Source organism: Camelus bactrianus, chromosome 2 (assembly GCF_048773025.1).
Source record: "Camelus bactrianus isolate YW-2024 breed Bactrian camel chromosome 2, ASM4877302v1, whole genome shotgun sequence".
NCBI classification, from domain to species: Eukaryota; Metazoa; Chordata; class Mammalia; order Artiodactyla; family Camelidae; genus Camelus; species Camelus bactrianus.
The window spans coordinates 31,297,334-31,317,463 of NC_133540.1; the positions used below are offsets into that span (position 1 = coordinate 31,297,334).

At 40.5% G+C, this 20,130-nt stretch overlaps 1 protein-coding gene and 1 non-coding gene across 3 annotated transcripts in view; one reads left to right on the forward strand and one right to left on the reverse strand.

Annotated features, from left to right (window-relative positions):
- The window catches only part of ARHGAP10 (Rho GTPase activating protein 10), a 283,230-nt gene that overhangs the window by 165,536 nt on the left and 97,564 nt on the right, over positions 1–20,130 (reverse strand). The window contains exons 4-7 of one of the 2 annotated variants that reach the window (XM_010954572.3): positions 19,997–20,068; positions 10,690–10,791; positions 4,460–4,570; positions 2,475–2,579 (exon numbers count right to left, since the gene is read on the reverse strand). In XM_010954572.3, coding sequence (XP_010952874.2) covers positions 2,475–2,579; positions 4,460–4,570; positions 10,690–10,791; positions 19,997–20,068 — 390 coding nt within the window. The remainder of the gene's footprint in view (positions 1–2,474; positions 2,580–4,459; positions 4,571–10,689; positions 10,792–19,996; positions 20,069–20,130) is intronic. The other variant, XM_045516376.2, reaches the window with a different exon arrangement.
- On the forward strand, positions 12,202–12,274 carry TRNAA-AGC (transfer RNA alanine (anticodon AGC)). The gene has a single exon. It is a non-coding gene; the product is annotated as a tRNA-Ala (tRNA).

Sequence of the window (20,130 nt, forward strand, 5' to 3'; positions counted from 1 at the left end):
ACTTACAATAGACAAGACATGGAAACAAACCTAAGTGTCCACTGACAGATGAATGGATAAAGAAATTGTGGTATATTTATACAATGGAATATTACTCAGCCATAAAAAAGAATAAAATAATGCCATTTGCAGCAACATGGATGGACCTAAAGATTATCATTCTGTGAAATAATCCAGAAAGAGAAAGAAAAATACCATGATATCACTCATATGTGGAATCTTAAAAAAAAAAAAAAAGAAAGAAATAATAAAAGGACACTATGAACTCGTCTACAAAACAGAAACAGACTCGCAGACATAGCAAACAATCTTATGGTTACCGGGGAGAGGGGGTGGGAAGGATAAATTTAGGAGTTTGAAATGTACAAATGTTAGCCACTATATATAAAAATAGATTAAAAACAAGTTTCTGCTGTATAGCACAGGGAATTACATTCAATATCTTGTAATAACCTTTAATGAAAAAAATATGAAAGTGAATATATGTATGTATATGCATGACTGGGACATGGTGCTGTACACCAGAAACTGACACATTGTAACTAACAGTATTTTAACAGATAGACAGACAGACAGATAGATCAATCTTGGGTCTTTCCAAAATCACTGTGGTGTATGTAAAGTAACAATATCCTCCTGACCCCAAGGGTGTGTGATGAATGAACTGCCACACATAAGCCAGCCGTGCAGGGGTAGTTTCTCACACCTCACCCCAGACCTTGAGGTGGAGCTGGCTTCACAGGCAGGTAGTCTCAGAAGGTCGGGCACTTAATTTAATGCTTGGCTGTTGCTGTCTTGAAATCCTTCATTTTTGAATAAGAGGTCTTGCCTCCTCATTTTACACAAATCAGGGATTCAGTTCTGCCTGAAGGGTCTCATCCAGGCCAGCCCTACACTTGACCGATGAGGTACAGACAGAAAAATGGATTCTACAAGTTACTATAGCCAGTTGGCGGAGAGTAAGAAAAATCAGGATTATAGCCTCATCTGCTAAACTACGTAACGTTCTTTTTTATAACACTGTTCTGCTGTCTGCAAAAGTATTCTCATAAATCACAGATGCGCCAGACTACTACCTACCTAGTTCTACTGCTTACAGAGACAGTTTTGAACTGAGCAGTAATCTACACCTGTATACGTTGATATATTTTTTAAACCTGCTCATTATATCACTGATCTTGGGGGGTGAATGGAGGAATCTACTCTTTTAGTCATTCAGTTGAAAGGCTGTACAATCTTTAAATACAAATTGACACATGAATTACAAAACACAGGAGATTTCATTATTGACATTCCTAAGCGTACGGAACAATCCCAAAATAACTTAGAAACGACAGCTACGTGAAAACCATTCCTCCTCAGTTTCTAAGATTATAGAACGTTGAAGGTCAGGTAGCAAACAGCAAAGAGATTCCCATTCTTCTACTTGTATGTCTTCCAGGATGTGTTAGGAGTTGGTCCCAAAACTCATTCCCTATATTTCTAATAACTTTTGAAATTACACTAAACATAACCTGAACAGCTTTTCAATGAGGACACTTCCAAAATCAACTGAAGTGTTTAAAGGAAAAACATCTATCATCTTCTGATCAAGATCACATACATCATTCTGTTTAGTCAATAAAGTTCTCCAAAATTTCTTTATCCAAGACTTAACAGAAGGCATACGTTTTTTAGGAAAATAATAGAGACCAACAGCAACTGTGAACACCAGTATGTTAGTGGAAATGCATAAAACCCAGGAAAGAAATTCCACTGGAAATGTAAGCCTATCTGGGAATAAAAATCAAGTAATACATACAGGTAACAGAGACTATAACTGAAATGCCTTCAATCTAAAGTGGTGGGCTATTTGTCTGTATGTCACACATGGTGAACTTAGGGCTACCCAACAAAGCGTATCCTTAAAACTGTCCCACAAAGTGCAAGATGGCTGGTTGACACTGCCGTGTATGTTTCAAAGTTGCTAAGAGAGTAGACACTCAAAGTTATCATCACAAAGAAAAAAAATTTGTAACTGTATGAGGTGATAGGTATTTACTAAACTTATCGTGGAGATCATTTCACAATATACGTAAGCCAAGCCATTATGCTGTACCCCTTCAACTTTACAAGTGCTGTTGTGCGTTAATTATATCGCAATTAACCTGGAAAATTAACAATGAAGCAAATCATGCAAAATTCTGATTATAAAAACATACTTTGTGACTTTTCTGAAAATAAGGGAAGAAAAATAAATTACATGAAATGAATTTTTTTAAAGAGCCGCCAGGTGGCAGAACTAACTGTGTGAGCCTCACTTAGATGGAGAGCAGTTTGTTCTGCTGAGAACTGACCGGAAGGTGGCGACATAGCCTCAGTTTCTCAGTACCGACAGATCAGCCTGGTCTCAGTTTAAGCTTTTCATATACCAAATAAAACAAAAATACACGTCTCAAACACCTTTTTGTATGAGAAAGTGTTCACTTCCTTACATTCTGAATGTTGATCTGCAGTTCCATTTTGTAGTGATTAAAGTCTTTGGCAAGTTCATGGCCCTGATGATAGAAAGTAAACATTCCCTGAAAAAATGACAGCATCTAAAACAAAGGAGAAAAAGAAACATTAACACACACACACACAAAAATAAAAACCTCAGGAGAAAAAAGTAAATAAAAACAGCCACTTATTTCTCGTCACCACATTGTGATTCTATTGAAGTAAAATAATTAAAAGGAAGTCACTAGAATTCAATTAAATCTAACTGCTTATTATTCACGAATCAGCCCCTATAAAAACTGAAGGACTTGTGATTTTTTTTCCCCTAAATATCACAGCCATTTAGGCAGCTTTGATAGTATGCTGTATAGGAGAAATGGAATTCTACATCAGCCATTTGTGCTTTTTTTTTTAGATCAAGAGACCCCCTACATGGATTTATAATTGAAATTGTTATCACTGTAAGGCGACAGAACCTATAAGGACCGTGAAATGCAGAACAAAGAGCTAAAGGCTCTTTGAAGGAGCATTCGGTGCAGAGCAACCTCTAGTTTGTTGACAAGGATGCTCAGGGACTAGGGCAGGGAGTAGGGCAGAGACGGGGCAGTTATTAAGCCCTGAGTTTCCCACAAACTCTCCACCAGAGGCTCTTGATAAGAAGGCAGCTGCTTCTGTCCCACATGTGAGTAAATCTAGAGTAAGAGGGATTTGGGGTGAGGGTGAAAGAAATCCTGAAATTCATTTTCTCCAGAAGGTCACGCAGTTTAATGGTTAGGAATCTGGGACTCTGGCCAGCAGGGGTCAATTCCCAACTTCAGCAATGTCAGATGGGCAAATTACTGAAGTTTCTCTGATTTCTACATTTGCTAAGTAGGATAATAAAGATATCTCCTTAAGGATATGGAATACACGCAAGATCACAGTAAAGTGCTTAAAACAATGACCTGAGTAATAACTGAGCACTGAAAGTGCTCAATAAATGTAGGCCATTTTTCTAATTTCACATGAAAAGAAAGCTTTAAGGAGGTTTTCTCTGTTTAGGTTAGTTCTATTACTCCACTGGCCCACAGCTTCCACAAAAGCTAATTTTTTTTTAATTTTGTTTTTTATTGACATGTAGTTGATTTAACTGCTAATTTTGAAATTAATCATTAATTGAGTTTGTTTCTCAAAATCATACACACAATGGGTAAATTGTACTGCATGTGAATTCTCTCAAGAAAGCTGGGTTTTTTCAATCACATGCAATATAGTCTATATTAAAATTAAAATGAATCTTGAGAGTCAGGAATCTCAGTGTACCTATATATGTTTTTTCCAAAACCCACAGTATGAAATGCCCTTTACATTTGGATTCAGAATACATATATTCATATATAAGTAACTGCAGCAATCAAGAGTACATCTATAGAAGCACAAACGAAAACCATGTGTTTCTAAAATAAGTATAACGAAACATCAGGGCAACTCACAAAACAGTTTCAAAAGCTCCATGCACTGGTTCTTAAATTGCATAAGCATTGTGAGCTGTATTAGAAATAATGTTATCAATCATTGTTGAAAGTTTCAAAGTCTGGACTGGTGCCCTTGCTTTAAAAACAAATTTGAGTAGAGGGGAGATTATCCCCAAAACACCAACACTCTCACTCACATTCCAATATAATTTCTTTCAAGGGGATTTCTTTCAAGGGTGGAGTCACCACTAGGGTAGCAGAAACTGACCTAACTGCAGAGTCCTGGAGACCACGTAGCAAGAGGAAACTCTGCACTGCACGCTGCTATGCAAAGAAGGCAGAGAACCACTATTTAGAGGTGATTCTTCAACTTCATGGCTATCTGGGTCCGCTGTTTACAAAGTGCGGTGTCTTGCCTCATGTTTATGCATTACAGACTCTAGCAACCATACATTAGCTCTTGAAAGAAAAAATTTTTACTTCATCCATAATTCAACTAGCAGAACAACGTGCTATTATATACTTACGGGTTCCACAAACTCAAACTTCTTCCTTTCTTGGATTTCCTGAAGCTTGCATACGTATTCAAGAGACAGTTCGTAAAAGTGTTGCCGGTTTTGTTCCACTTGGATATCTGCCTGTGTTAAAACAATGGAGGCTGGTCAAATTAAAGATTTACCCCAGCTCTGCAAAGCTACAGTCTATGGGCCAGACGTGGCCCGCCGCCTGTAAGTGAGGTTGGATTGGACTCTAGTCATGACTACTGATGCATGTGTCTTCCATGACTTCTTTCCTGCTACAGTAGCTGATTAGTTCAAGAGACTGAGTAGTTGAGACAGGAACCTTGTGGTCTTCCTAAGTCTAATACAATGTTTACTATCTGACTCTCTGCAGAAAAACGTTGCCAATCCCTGTTCTCTGTGACGAGGTTGACCCCAAAGGACTGACAATCACACCGTTAAGCTCTTTGTGAAAAACCTACCCTAACCACAAGTGACACCCACGGTGGCCGCATACACAGAACCCAAATTACACCTGCGTTATTTCCGTTAACAAATCCCCTAAGAATGAAGTGGCCTAGGTAAGGGAGTTGAGCAAATCCCAGTCACCTCAGCACTCATGAGTGAAGGCAGCAGGTGAGGAAGAGGTGCCCGTGGCACCAGCTCAAGAACTTGGCTCTCACAGGCAGGCCTGGGCAGGAAGCCCACCTGCAGGCAGTCATGCTCCTAAGCCCTCACAAGGTCCCATCTACCGGGAGGGAAAAGGCACCACATGGTTTCAGGACACTACTCCAAAAAATGGTTCCAGCTTATCTTGTCTAACGAGAAAGGACCCGGAAGAGGAGCACGGCTCCAGGGAGGAACAGCGGAGAAGCCACTTGTCCTCAAGACAGTTCCTACAAGGCATCGTGTATTTCCTAACGTGACTAATTTTACTTTTACAAGTATTTATCTGGACACTTATCTAAAGGGGCCATATCTAAGCACATGGAAAGATGCTCAACATCACTCATCATTAGGGAAATACAAACCAAAACCACAAGGTACCAACCCACATTTATGGAAGGAAGGAAGGAAGGACAGAAGGAAGGAAGGACAGAAGGAATGAAGGACGGAAGGAAGGAGAAGAAAAGAGAAAGAAAAGGAAACACAAATTTATCAAAAAAGAAAGAAAGAAAAGAACCTATCCAAAAAAAGAAAAAACAAATTGGTGAGGATGTGGAGAAACTGAAACTTTGTGCACTGCGGGTTAGAATGTAAAATGATGCAGCTGCTGTGGAAAACAGTACGGCAATTCTCCAAAAAGATTAACAATAGAACTACCAAACACTCCAGTAATTCCACTTCTGCATGTATACTCCCAAGAACGAAAGCAGGGACTCAAACAGATACTGGCACACCCCCATTCAGAGCAGTGTTATTCACAAGAGCTAAATGGTAGAAGCAACCAAAGTGTCCACTGACACATGAACAAACAAAATGTGGTCAATACAGATAATGGAATGTTTTTCAGCCTCAAAAAGGAAGGAAATTCTGACACCTGCTACAATGAGGATGAACTCTGAGCACACTATGCTAAGTGAAGTAAGCCAGTCACAGTAGGACAAATACTGTACAATTCCACTGATACAAGGTGCCTGGAACAGTGAAATTCACAGAGACAGGAACCTGATTGGTGGTCTGGAGGTGGGAAGACAGGGGATGGGGAGCTACTGTTCAAAGCACATAGAGTTTCAGCACTGTGAGCTGAAAAGGGTTCTACAGATGAAATGTGGTGACTGGTTGCACAACAATGTGACTGTTCTTCATGACACTGAACTAACTGTATACTTGTCAATGGTTGAAATCATACATTTTCTGTTATATCTATTTTACCACAACAAAAATTTTTTAATTTTTGGAAAAAAAATGTATCTAACATGTAGTAAGTTTTCTCCACACAAAAACTACTGGAGCTAATGAAAGAACTTGGCAAGGTAGCAGGATACAAGATTAACATACAGAAAGCAGTGGCACTTCTTTGCACTAACAATGAATCCACAAGGAAAGAGAGTAAAGAGACAATCCCTTTTAAAATCGTAGCCAAAAGAATAAAATACTTAGGAATAAATATGACCAAGGAGGTGAAAGACTTATATATGGAGAACTACAAAACATTGATGCAATTTTTTTTGTCATCCAGTGATTTTTAAAGTAACGTTTAAATGCAATAAATAACAGTGTTTATTAACTAAGCCAAATGAGAAGCATGCACTCTACCACTGAGCTACACCTTCCCCCAGCCATTTTTTTTTAGTGGATTCTCTCTCCTGGTTGTGCTACTGCAATTACCCCAGCATCGCTGGTCAGCCTCTATCAATAGCCTCCTAATGTTCTGAGCATTCAGAACTGCTGTGCATGATTAAATCACCAGAATCCTTCACAGTGTCAATAACCCATAATTTACAGACACCCAAATTATGCCTAGCAGCACAGACCTTTAGCCTGACTCAATCACTATTCATGTGGTATAACAGGAAATGTATCTGGTCTCTGTCCCAGGTTCCCGCAACAAACCTCCTAAAGCCCTGGGAGTTTCCTGAGTGAGGGAAGTGTCTTTTGTCATCTGTAAGGAGCCTGTCTTGAGAACACTTGAATTTAAGCTAATGAGGTCACTTAGGGTGAGGCCCCAAGATAGCACCCGGAAGACCAACTGATCAGAGGGTTGGAACTTTCGGCCCCACCCCTCAACCTCTGGGAATGGGGAAGCACTACAGATTAAGCTCTATAAAAACTCCTGAGCAGCAGTTCATGAGCGTCCGTGAAAAATTAATACACAGAAACCTCAATTAAACAGAGCCGGGAGACCAGAAGGGGGAGCTCTCGCAGCCTGCGACCGGAGCAGAGACCAACAGGAAGGAGGGGGACTGCTCTTCTCCCCTAGCAAGGACGCAGCCAGTGAAAAGCCACGGCCTCTTTGCCTACTACAACTTCCTTTTCCTCTCTATAAAAGGGTGCTGCTTCCCTTGCCCTGGGGGAACTTGCACATGGCTTGCCATGCTTGCAGACCACAAACTGATCCCAAGTAAACCCATCTTTACTAGAGAAATATCAGGCCATCTATTTATTTCAGGTCACCAGAAAACCCGTCCACTTACCCAGAGAGTGAAGAACCTCAGTTCCAGGAGGTCAGAAGTTTCTGCACTTGGGACCCTTCCAGACCCCACCCTGTGTACTTCCTCATCTGGCTGTTCATCTGTATCCTCTGTCTTATCCTTTATAGTAAGCTAGAAAACTTACGTAAATATTTCTGAGTTCCATGAGCCACTCTAGCAAATTACTCAAACCCAAGGAAGGAGTCACAGGAACCTCTTATTTATATAGTTTTATACACACACACACACACACACTTATAGTTATAGTGATACAGTCAGTCAGAAGCACAGGTAACAAGGACTTGCAACTGGTGTCAGAAATGGGGCAATCTTGTAGGACTGAGCCATAAACCTGTAAGATTTGAAGCCATCTCCAGGCAGACAGTGTCAGAATTGAGTTAACTGCTTGGTGGTGCTGGAAAACACACACTTAGTCTGCTACAACAAGCAAAAGTCATTTTTAACAAACATACAATTTCAATTTGATGATCATCTCATTCCTGACCGTTCCTCCTGTAAATACACATAATGAGAGTAGATCACTCAAAGATATCCAAAGGGCCTATTTTTCTAGTCATATTTACTGCAATAAAATTATTTGACTACTCAGGAAACAAAAATACACATCAAAATTCAGCAGTAATGGAATTTTCTCAAATATCTAATTCTTGTTCTAGCACAAATATTAATCAGAATTTAGGGATGTGATGCAGGCAGTAGTTACTGTGCTCAAGAAACATAGAGCTCTAGGTAAAGATCATAACAGAATTACCAAAACTGCCAGCCTGGTGTTTGCCACAATTTTCTCCTGTCATTTTCCTTGGAAACAAGAGGAAAGAAGAGATAACAAGTTTCCATGCCCAGGCTGAGGACGACTTCCAGCAACCTTTATTAATCCCTTGAGCACTTCAACTCAATTCACTAAAGATCAGCAATGCACTAGCCACTGCCAAAAGCAGCCAAAATCCACATCGAACCTGTTTCCCTTTGAAGAGCATCCCCCTTCTTAAGGCCTGCATGCTTGCAATAGACATGTCAGGTGGGAGCTGGCGTTTGTAGAGAGCAAACTGAGCAAGACAGGAAAGGATATGTAATCTCAGTAAACGTGAAATGATTCAATTTGAGAGTCTCCTCAAATTGCCAATACAGAGCTTAATTATCTTTGGGAATGATGAAACAGCCGAAGCCCAAGCTCACCGTGCAAGCCTCTCACACCTGTTCATTCAATAAATATTTATTAAGTGCCTACTCACTGACAAGTCCGATTCTAAGCACCGGGGACAGAGTACCAAACAGAACAATGATTTTACCTGCAAGGAGCTTACATCCTGTTGGAAGAAGCCACATTAACAACCGAACAGGCAGTAAGGCAAATGGCTGTGGTAAGAGTAAGGGGGAAAAAAGCAGAGTAAGGGGAACAGACACTCTAAGTAAGACAGTCGGAAGACTTCTCTAGTAAGGGGAAGTCTGAGTGGAGAGTGTTTGGAAGACTATTTGGAGGAGCGAGGCAGGGAGATCCAGGCAGAAGGATGAACAAAAGCAAAGACTCTCAACACAGAGTCCAGCCCGAGCAAGGCAGCTGTGTGGGTGTGAGGACGGTGGCGTGGCCCCGAGTGTTCAAAGACAAGCCACACGATGGCTCACTGCCTGCCCCACGGAAAACAGACTGTAGAAATGCCTTGGGGGGAGCAGGGAGGTCCCTGCAGAGATCTGTGTGAGATATGCCCACATTCTGGCCAGGGTGATGGAGTGGAGGTCAGGTGAAGTGGCCATGCTCTGAGACTATTCTGAAGCTGAGGAAGACATACACTGATGGTCCAGATGTGGGTGAGAGAGAGAGTGCCAGGGACAACGCCACAGACTTTGCCTACACAGTACCGCGAATGATACCCAATTAGATACAGCGGCGTGGAGATGGAAATTTACTCGGGGCATCAGAGTCCCTGCAGGATACCTGAAAAGAGAGATTAAGGGAAGAACAGAGGTAGGAAATTGCTGACATCAAGACAGCCTACAAGAGCAACAGCTGTCATTTCACAGGTGACAGAGGGAGGAGGATGAGGGAGCACAAATAACAATGAAGTGGTTTTCTACCCAACATGGGACATGGAGAGAAAGGAGCCCCACCTTCCTCCAGTATTGTGCTGAGGATTAAATGGTACAAAAGTGCCTTTCTCTTATATAGACCATCAAACACCATCGAAATGTCAGTCAAAAGTATTAGAGACAAAAGAAAATGTGACAGGTGGGTAATGTCAAAATGACCACACCACACACATACACACAGACTTTGCAACTAAATATGTGACATTTAAATGTAACCCAGGCTTATACTGAAATGTTGCCATTTTGATCATGCTTCAGTAAGTGTGTATTACAGCAGTACGTTATGCCCAGATTCCATGTGTTTAAAAATAAATGAGAAAAAAAAAAATCGCACTTTTGTGGGATGAGTCAAGATCCTTCAAGCAGCAAACAGCATTATTTTTAAGAAAAGCATATGTTCCAAATTGTAAACAACTGAGTTTCCATGGAAGTGTATGAACGAGGAACAACAAGGGGCAGGGAATTTGAGAAGAGAAACAGAAAGAGAAAACGAGAGAGAAAATATAAATTCCTTTCTCCTCACAGACGGCTCCCTCCCCCAAAAATGAGTCTGTTGACACAAGTAAAACAGATGCTCTTTCTGACGAAGCTGAAACCGCTTGAATCTTCAGCGTTCAATACGATTAATGCTGCCTTCACGTCGAAGCCAAATGGTGTGTGAGCTTATTCAATTCAGTTCTTAAAGAAGTCTCGAAAGCCAGTTAACTGATCTATTCCTGAAAATAATATATCTGTTCTCACTAATGCTGGTGAAAATGACTGTTCCTGTGAATATATACTCAGAACCAAAGCTTTTAATACTGTGAATCCGTGCTGCATTAATCACTACGAGATGTCTTATTTTATGTTCTGTTCCGAAAGAGCTTTTTTTCTTAATTCATGGTGATATTGGTTCATTTTTTCCATCTCTAATAATCCTAGATGAAACGTTTTGAAAAGCAAAGCACATTTTTTTTTTAAGAAAAGACATGCAGTGACTATTAAATTTTAGAAACAAGAGAAAAATAAACACAATACCTCTTGTAAATGTGAGTCTTTCTTTTTTGCTGATAAATTCAAATGTTTATCAATCAGGCTATAGTTCTTTTCTGTCTCTTTGTCAAACTTCTTTTTTTCTTCCTACAAATCAGAAAAAAAAAATGCAGACAACTATGATTAAACAGAGGGAAAAGGCATACACATAGTTAATCCATATTCTGGGAACCTCAAAATATGAAAAATACCTGAAAACAAAAAAAGTACCACGAAGTGTGAAGAAATTATCTGGAGAAATCTATCTGCACCCAGGCCACTGCTTATTCATCATCAATACAGCATCAGGATGGAATAGCCACTTATCTTTTTTCCTTTAATGGACTTTTTTTCAAGCCTGTTATTTTTCAACTCTTCTATACTTATCAGTGTTTGGAATTAATGCCATTCACTTGTCCCTCACTTAAAAATTTTTTCTAACATGAATACATAAGAACCAGCAGCTTAAAAAAGGCAAACTTGCTACAGATTTTGGCATAGAAATGGAATTAATTTAAAGCTGAGTAAGTTTTGATCTACATTAAAAATAATCATCATCACCATAGCAGGGGTAGGGGAAGGGGACCAATTGGAGAAGACCTTTCCCAATTGTTCAGTATGAATATAACAATTAAATCCTCTGACCATGTCATCTACTTACCTAAAACTTAGCGGTGATTTCTGTAACACGACCTAGAATACGTATCAATAGGTCAATGGGACCTAAAATAAAACTGACCTACTTGAACTGAGATCCTCTGGTGAACATTACAAACATTTCTCAGGCACCACCTAGAAACAGCATTTGCTTTCCTTTTGCTATAGTAGCTTTTTGAGAAAACAAGTAACCAAAATTTTAACTGCAGAGAAGACAATCTCCCCAACACTGCTTGCCAATTTAATAGCGCCAATGAGCACACAGCGATGTCCTCATGCTGTCAAATGGTTTCCATTAACTCCAGCTCTCCCCAAGGCTCCAAGGCCTCCCAGAAAGGAACATTCTCTTACTTCCCAACTGCTATTGTCTCAGTCAAAAATAATGGGCTCTTCCAGCCTCTACTGGTGTGACCTTTTTCCTATTAAGCAAAGAGAGTAAATAAAGCAGCTAAATTCTATTTCTTAGCATGTATCATTCTTTTTTCACTACATGGGACCGCAAACTGTTGTGAGAAGCTGGAACAGAAGCTCTGTCAGCTCACCTAAAGGACTTAAATTAACCCCGATATTGATGGTAGAGACAGAGACTCAGGAACGGGTGTTTCTACTCCAAGTTTAATTACCAATGAGCCACACAACTTTGGGGAGGGTGGGAACCTGACAACACAGAACCTTAGTTTTCTTATTGAAAAGAGCAAGAATTTGTTTTTGCATGAGCTCATTCTTAGATACAGTCCTAAGGTGGTCCTATGGTTCACCTGTATATGGGAATGGGCAAATTTTTGATGAAACAGAAGCACTTTTTTTTTTCATGCCCTCGGTTTAACTTAACAACTATTTTTTTAAAACCTTAAGGTGGGGGGAGGGTATAGCTCAGTGGTAGAGCACATGCTTAGCATGCATGAGGTCCTGGGTTCAATCCCCAGTACCTCCATTTAAAAAAAAAAAGAAAGAAAGCTTATGGCATTAATATGGCATGGTAACTCTCTTTCCTGCTTTCCATTATGACACTCTTCCTCAACGATTTTAATGACTAACAGAAAGTAAACTAAAAAGAACATATGGCCATTACTTCTCATTTCCACTATTTTTAAAAGTTCCTACTGTAGAGTATATGCTGGATTAGGTGTCAGAAGACTCAAGTTCTAGTGGCCACGTATGATTCTGTGAGTCTGCGTTCTCATGTCACAGCCTTCTCTGAGTATCATCATCGCAGGTTCAAACAAGACAGGACTGGAGGTCAAGCCCCTGTGCTGAGCACACGACTGCAGCAAAGCAACATCACGTGGTTTAAAACATCGACCATCCCTGCAGATCAGTACTCAGCAGGCATGCTGAAAACATTTTTACTCCTTTGATTTCATCTGAATCACAGAATGGGACAAAGGAAGCAGTGCTGCTAAAATCAGCAGTAAAAACTAAACACCCAGCACACTCAGCAATAGTCGGGTATGGAAATGAGCACGTGGGTTAAGCTGGGAATGAAAGAGAACGGCGGTATCAAGGCTTTGTGGAGAAAGAATTTAGCCAAGAAACAACATCACACCCACCAATTAGAGTGGAAATACATTCGTTCATTCTTGGTATGGTGTTACACAAACACTGCTGTGTTTTATTTTGAATCTTAAGACTTAGATACTTATTTCTCCCTGCATTTGTTCCCAAAGTCATTATAGAATACTATTGTGTTTCTTTGTACTCTTTGTACTCCTGTGACTTTTGGTGCTTAAATAGCATGAATTTTAAAAGGGACTGTGTTCAAGTAGCAATCAAAGAATAGAGCCTTGTGTCTTCAACACAGCAATATAGGATATACATGCATATATATGTACGGAATTATATTCATGTGTGTGTATATATAAAATAAATTGAGCAATATAAGATGAAAGGCTCTATCAAGGGTTAACTTAAATACAATGAATTTTTTTTAATAAAACAGCATTCCTCTAAAAACAAAAAAGTTGAAACAAATGAATTTATTTACAAAACAGAAACAGACTCACAGACATGGAAAACAAACTTATGTTTACTGGGAAAGAAAGTGGGGAGTGGAGGTATAAATTGGGAGTTTGGGATTTGTAGATACAAAAAAAAAAAAAAAAAAGTGAGTCTGTGTCCATGTGTCCAGCTGGAAGGAAATAAGGAGAGGTGGGCGCAAAGGTAAACCAGCTGGCCCTTGACTGTTCTAGAACAGCGGGCTGTGACAGAGCTCCAGCAGATTTGTGCCATGTGGAAACCTAAGCTCAGTATACAGGCCACGTCCTCTGATTTTTCTGGAACAGCTGGAAAACCCAATGATTTTTAAATGGTGGCAACAACAACAATTTTTTTTTTTTTTTTTTTTTTTTTTTTTTTAGTTTTAACATAAGTAAGCCAAACAAATGTTGAAAAGTTAAATATCATTCATGGGAAGTTGGCTTGTAATCTGTTATAAAATCGCACATGGCAAAAAAAAAAAAAATAGGAAAGAAAAGCTATTACTTAAAACAGCATCATCAGTTAAGATGCATTCTGTGTAACAGCCGTAGTGGGAATTCATAAACCTAAGAAGCAAAACAATCAGTTTTTCTGAATATATTAGAAGCAAAGACATATACATATAAAGGTGTCATCACAAATCACTGGACAAAGAAATATTATTCAACCAATGCTGTGGGTATAATTGGTTAATGGGTTGGAAATAAGAGACCACATCTCATCTCAAAATTAATTCCAGATGGATTGAAAGAGTCACAAGTAAAAAATGAAGCCATAAAAAAAGAATATTGTCATCAGATCTCAGAATGGAGAAGGAACTTCTGACCAAAAAAGAAATGGAAGAAGTCTTAAGAACTCCAGATATCAAGACATACACAATAAATAAGCAAAAAGGCAAAGAACAAAGCAGGGAGAAGATGCAATTAATATGTAAGAAAAGAAGTAAATGGTCCTAACACAAAACACCCTTTATTAAGCACTTTTTCTACTTTATTAAAAAGCACATTATACCTCCATGGAAAAATGAATACAAAACATACAAAGAAAACACAGAAGTTTGAACATTTGTGAACTGTCCACATTTCTATAGGACATCAGGATTTTTTGTTTTGTTTTAGAAGAAGGGGGTAAAAAACTTTTTAAGTTAACAGGTAACTCTCCTTTTTAACTAGTTTTGATATTTTAGAAATTTTCCAGGATGAAGAAATGAAAAAACTTACTTTCAAACTATGAACATTAAATAATAAGGCATGACTAGTTTAGACAAGAGCATAAAGACTTCCTTAGAGAGTCCAACTCTTTTTCTCTTTTTATTTAAATAAAAAGGTGGGGGTGGTAATACCATAGCTACAAGAAACAAGATTCGTAATACATGTAATCCGCTCAGCAGGAGCATTTTTTTAAAACGGAATCCTGTGTATCACAGCCAACCAGAGTTTTGCAACCCATGTTCCTCCCTCTGCCTGGTCTACCGACATCCTACAGCCCAGGTGAAATGCCACCTCTTCCATGAAGCACCCTCCAACCCCTCCAGTGGGGGAAACAGCACCCTCCCTTAACTCCTGCCCCGAGTGTCACCTTCCCTACTTGACACTTCATTGGCCCTATCCAACCCCACACCCGCTTTTGCCTTTCAGCTCCTTCAGCCTCTCCGAAGAGAGGAAAATTCAGTCTTTGTCCTCATACCCAGGAGAGGCCCTGGAGACATCCATCAAAGAACGAGGGAAGAGGCTGCAGCAGCCCTGACACAGACAAAGCACCTGGGTATTGGCTCCCGGGCAGCTGCTCCAGAGCCACCGACCCATCACCTTGGCACCATCTGCCCAGGAGGGTCGCAGCCACCACGCCCCGGCACGTTAGCTCTGAACCCATCATGCCAGGAGTGGACGAAAACCCGAGCAATTCTTGTGGGGCAAGCTGACACGGATCAAGTCGCAAAGGGGATCAGAAAATAACCGCAACCGTGTCTATGCCAGGCCCCGCCCGAGACCCCAGGAACGCAGGATCACATTCACTGAACCCTCACCATCACCTTCGCGGACAGGTGTCAGGAGTCTCATTTTAAAGATCAGGAAGGGGGAGGGTAGAGCTCAGTGGTAAAGCACATGTTTAGTGTGCAGGAGTTCCTGGGTTCCATCCCCAATACTTCCATTAAAAAATAATAAAATTTTTAAAAATTAAAAAAAATAAAGATCAGCAAACTGAGGCTTGGAGGCTTTAATTAAGTTGCCCCAAATCGCAGAGCTATGTAAGGGGCAGAAACAAGATTCAAATGAGGGGCAATCAGGTCTTGCTGATTGGCGTCCCTGGCGCTCCAAAGCCCAGATGACAGGGTGTGTTCCCAACACCTATGCTTACTGCTAGAGCACTTCGCACAGCGCACTCTCACTGCCTGTTTACTTGACAGACTTGCCAATGTCTTGAAGGCGGGCCACTGTTTTAATTCCTCCTTGTATATCCCAGGGTCTCTCACCCTGGGCCATGACAGGTCGGATTAAGTGTCTTTACTACTAAAATGAAAGAAGTGTAATTAAATCCACATTTTCCCCTGCTTTATCAAACATAATTTGAGAAATTACTCAAATAGATTTGCATTTTTAACCCGTATTTTGCATTCATCCGCAAAATCTCAGGAAGTCAGTTTTTATTAAACATTTAGTCTTTAGACGTAGCCTTGAAAAGAAATACAAGAGAAATTTGGGGTAAGAGTCTGGCAATGGGCAATGGCTGAGCTGCTAAGGTACCATTTATGAAATCAACACTTTTTAACCCTTTGGTTAAATTTTTTTTTAATTCTATTGAATAAAACAGTAACTGGCTCTTTACAAGACAGTATTTGAATAGGCTCTATGAATTGTCAATATCAGGTGGTTGTAACCGTTTGATATTTGCACACAGCTGTTTTCAGAGAAAGTAAGTTTCAATTCTCCCACTGAAACTCTGAGCAAACTCTGGTGTTTCCCAGAGTTTTTATATGATGCCTTTGGCTCTGATGCTGTCTGGTACCTGTATTAGTTTCCTGTGGCGAAAACAACATTTAAGGAGCGATAATTATGGACCAATTGCTGTGCCGACCCTTGGGAATAAGTGACCAGCTCCTGTGGAAGGGACAGAGCTTCAGCGGAGGTAAGAGCTGAGCGAGGAACCCTGAACTGGAAGTGGCTGTGACCCAGCACAGATCAGTTTCGGTCCTGCAGTGGGAAACAGGGCTCTTTAAACTAAGACAAGCTCCTGGCAGGCACGTGAGAAAATGTGGCAGAGCCTCCAGTATGGAGGGTTAAGCCCAAAATAAACAGGCATGACTGAAGGAGAACATATCCAAATGGAAGCAGAAAAGAAGACCTGGGGGCTTTTCAAAAATCCAGTTTACAAAAACCACCTGGTGGTTCAGATGACATTCAGCCCACAAGTGAAACATGTCACTGGGATTCTAGAAACTAGAGAAAGAAGTAAAAGGAACTGAGAGAGCTTCCAGAGAAAGGCAAAGGGCCGGACAGCCCCAGATGGGGAAAAGGAGAAGAGAAAAGACAAGATAAACATTTTGACAGGAATATCTTAAGCATTCTGCTGTGGTCAGCTTTTAAAGACTTTTTTTTCCCTCCCCACATGAAAACTGCTTGTCGTTGTTTAAAAAAAGAATTTTAGCCTAAGAGAATAAAGTTATGTTTAAGGACCCCACGTTAAGTCAGGAAACTAGTGGAACAAGAACATATGTGTGTCAAAATACGATTGATGGATGCTCTGTATGATTGCTAAGATGGCATTAGGACATTTACTCCCACTGCCACCACCAGCACGGTTCCCTTTCCATTACTGCTCTCACTCTCGGCTGTGATTTCAGCAGTGCGCGAGGCGTTCTCTCTACATCCCTTCCAGTCATCCAGGAATCCTGGGTTATTGTCCTCTTTTGCAATGAGTACACTGATTATCACAAAGATTAGGTAATTTGTCTAAAGTTAGTGATCAGCAAAGCCAGGGATTAAGCCTGAGTTTGTCTGATTCTGAACCTAAAGTTCTTTCAACCATCACAAACAGCCTATCAAAAAACCTCTGTTAGTTTAACAATTCGTTTTCCAAAGCCTGCTCTGGATGCCCACAGTGCCTGTGCCGGTAAACCTGCTGTTGATGTGTCCACAGATGTCTTTCTGATTATCTGAATGTTTTTACTTGTCTTTATTTGCTTGCTTTTTCTTTCTATTTCTTTCCTTTTTGCTCCAAGTTAAATGTCTGGTTCATGGTTTGGAGCCTCTGTGGCAGCTGCTAATCACCCCAGTGAATGTCAATGTTATTTTTAAAATGCTGTTTAAGAGCTGTTTAGCACCATTTTCAATGCAGAGTCATCTTATAATAAAGAAAATTTCACACTTAAAATCAAATATGATTGATGTTTAGGAAGCAAAGAAGTAGAAAGTCATCAAACATCTAGATTACAAACCCCATCCTGGTTCTTCCAGAATTATCAGTAGAACTGGCTAATTTATTAGATATCGTATACAGTAAGAGTGGAGTCTGATGGAAAATAAAGACACAGCGTAGTCTCTTCTCTTAAAGATTTAACAGTCTAATCAAAGAGACAGGTGCTTATATACCGCTATGTAACCTGGAACACTGCCTTTCCCTGCTGTTACTACTATAACACACAAAACTGCCAGTGGGGGGGAAAAGGGTTCTCCCTGTGACTCACAACCACAGACCTCCTTGAAGGAAACAACAGGTGTGATCGCCAACACACACGCTGCACTGAACAAGCGTGCTGGGTAAACTCAGCCTGAGGCCAGGGAAACAATGAAGAAATAAAGACATGGGACTGCAGGACAGAATCTGGCCACTAAACAGCTCACAGCATAGACTAAAAGTACTAAAATAATTTAACCTTTGAATATGGGCATTTATTTTGCAAGTTGCTTTGTAGGATATAACCACTGACCCTGGAACAACACGGGGGTGAGGGCCACCAACCTTCAAGACATCAAAAATCCAAATACAACTTTGAGTAGGTCCTCAGCACCCCAGGTCCACATCCGCGGACTCCACCACCCGCAGAGCTTGCAGTGCTGTAGCATTTACAACTGAAAAATACCCACGTGTAAGTGGACCCACACAGTTCAAATCCATGTTGTTCAAGGGTCGACTGTACTTTGAACAAGCACATCAGAAGCTGGAAAAGTCTGGGGAAAAATGGGAGTTGATAGAAAATCTGAGCTTGGAAATTTATAAAAACCCAGGAGGTAAATAAAAAGAAAAATATATTTATTAATGAAGTCACATTCATTTTTCATTTCCATAATATAATCTTCGTCCACCACCACCATCATCCCATTAAAATGAGAAAAATTAGAAATGTCTGCATTTAGTACCTGCCAAGGAAACATTAAAAGAACCAAGATGTTCAAGCTTTAAAACAGCCTAAGATCAGAGAGAACAGAATCGTAAGACTGCAAAATGGAGCGGTCAGATCCCAGGTCCTTCACCCTTACAGGTAAGAAACTAAAGCCAGTTACTTGCCAAAGGTCATAGACATGAAACCAGACCTCCAACATCCTGCTTCGAAGCCAGCAGACACACACCAGCCTCATGCAGCTCGGCAAACCATCCCAGGAAGAGGACTTCGGGGTACCCCCACTGACCTCCCCTCAAAACACCGCCCTTCACAAAAACTGTAAAATATCATGCCAAAAAGAAGTATCTAATATGTGAACAAGTCACCTAAAGGAGAACTGATTCTGTAAACAGCAACTGAACACCTGGCCCTCTCTGGGCCAATCTATACAGCTACAGCAGTGGAGGCCACAATGTTTATTTGTAAAAAGGATTTTAATAGTTTGTTTATGAAGACAAAGAAAAACAAAACAAAACAAAAACCCCTCACATTCCCAAGGCAGATGGAGGGGGAAAAAATACAGATACAAAAACTCACTTCCCTACTGAAAACTGATGTTCCCCCCCTTCTCCTTGGGCCGAGCCAAACATGGTCAACGACACACAAACGCTACCTCTCCTCCCTTGAGTATATGCACAGCATTCAGGAAAGGCTGGTGGAAATTATTTCTCTGAGATCATTTCAAAGCTCAGTTCGCAAACTTTAGAAGTGGCTAAATATATCCCAGGCTCCCTGTGGCAAAGTCGCTGTGTTATTCCCAGAAATCCTGGCCACATCCCAGATCTCTGAGTGTAGAGTCTGTGATTCGTTCACCTTTGAATCCCCAGCGCCCATAACACGACTGGAACGTAAGGGAAACGTGATAAATCTGTGTTACACTGAAGGAAATACATCCCAATAACCTAACGTTCTCTTTCCAGTCTCAACGGCATGATGGTGTAGCAGCGTTCTAATCGCAAACCCTAGACTAAAGCTACCCTCCACCATAAAATAAATGCCCTCTCTGCAGAGTCAAGATGCTTCCACTCGGAGTCAATGCGTTGTTGGCTTAAAGTTACTTCTAAAACTCTATATGGAAAGGTGTAGCCAACGACAATTACAACAGGGTTTATCATCCTGTCCAGGTGTTTTTGTTTTGTTCTCCATGTCACATCCCCCAAAGGGGAAAAAAAAGCACATTTAAAACATAAAACAACAGACAGTTGACTCCGACATCTCCTTCAAAGCTGCCAAATGTGAACAGAGGGTAGGCTCTGTGGATGTTTTCTGTTTACAAGTGAACTCAAATGAGACACAAACCTTGACGGCTCCAAGTTGCTCTTTTCTGAATTTCTCCAAGGGTTTAATCAGGGTTTCGGTTACACTTAATGCCTAGAACAAGGGCGGTAACAAAAGAGCACAGTATTAGGTTTCCAAAGAGTAAAAAAAATGTG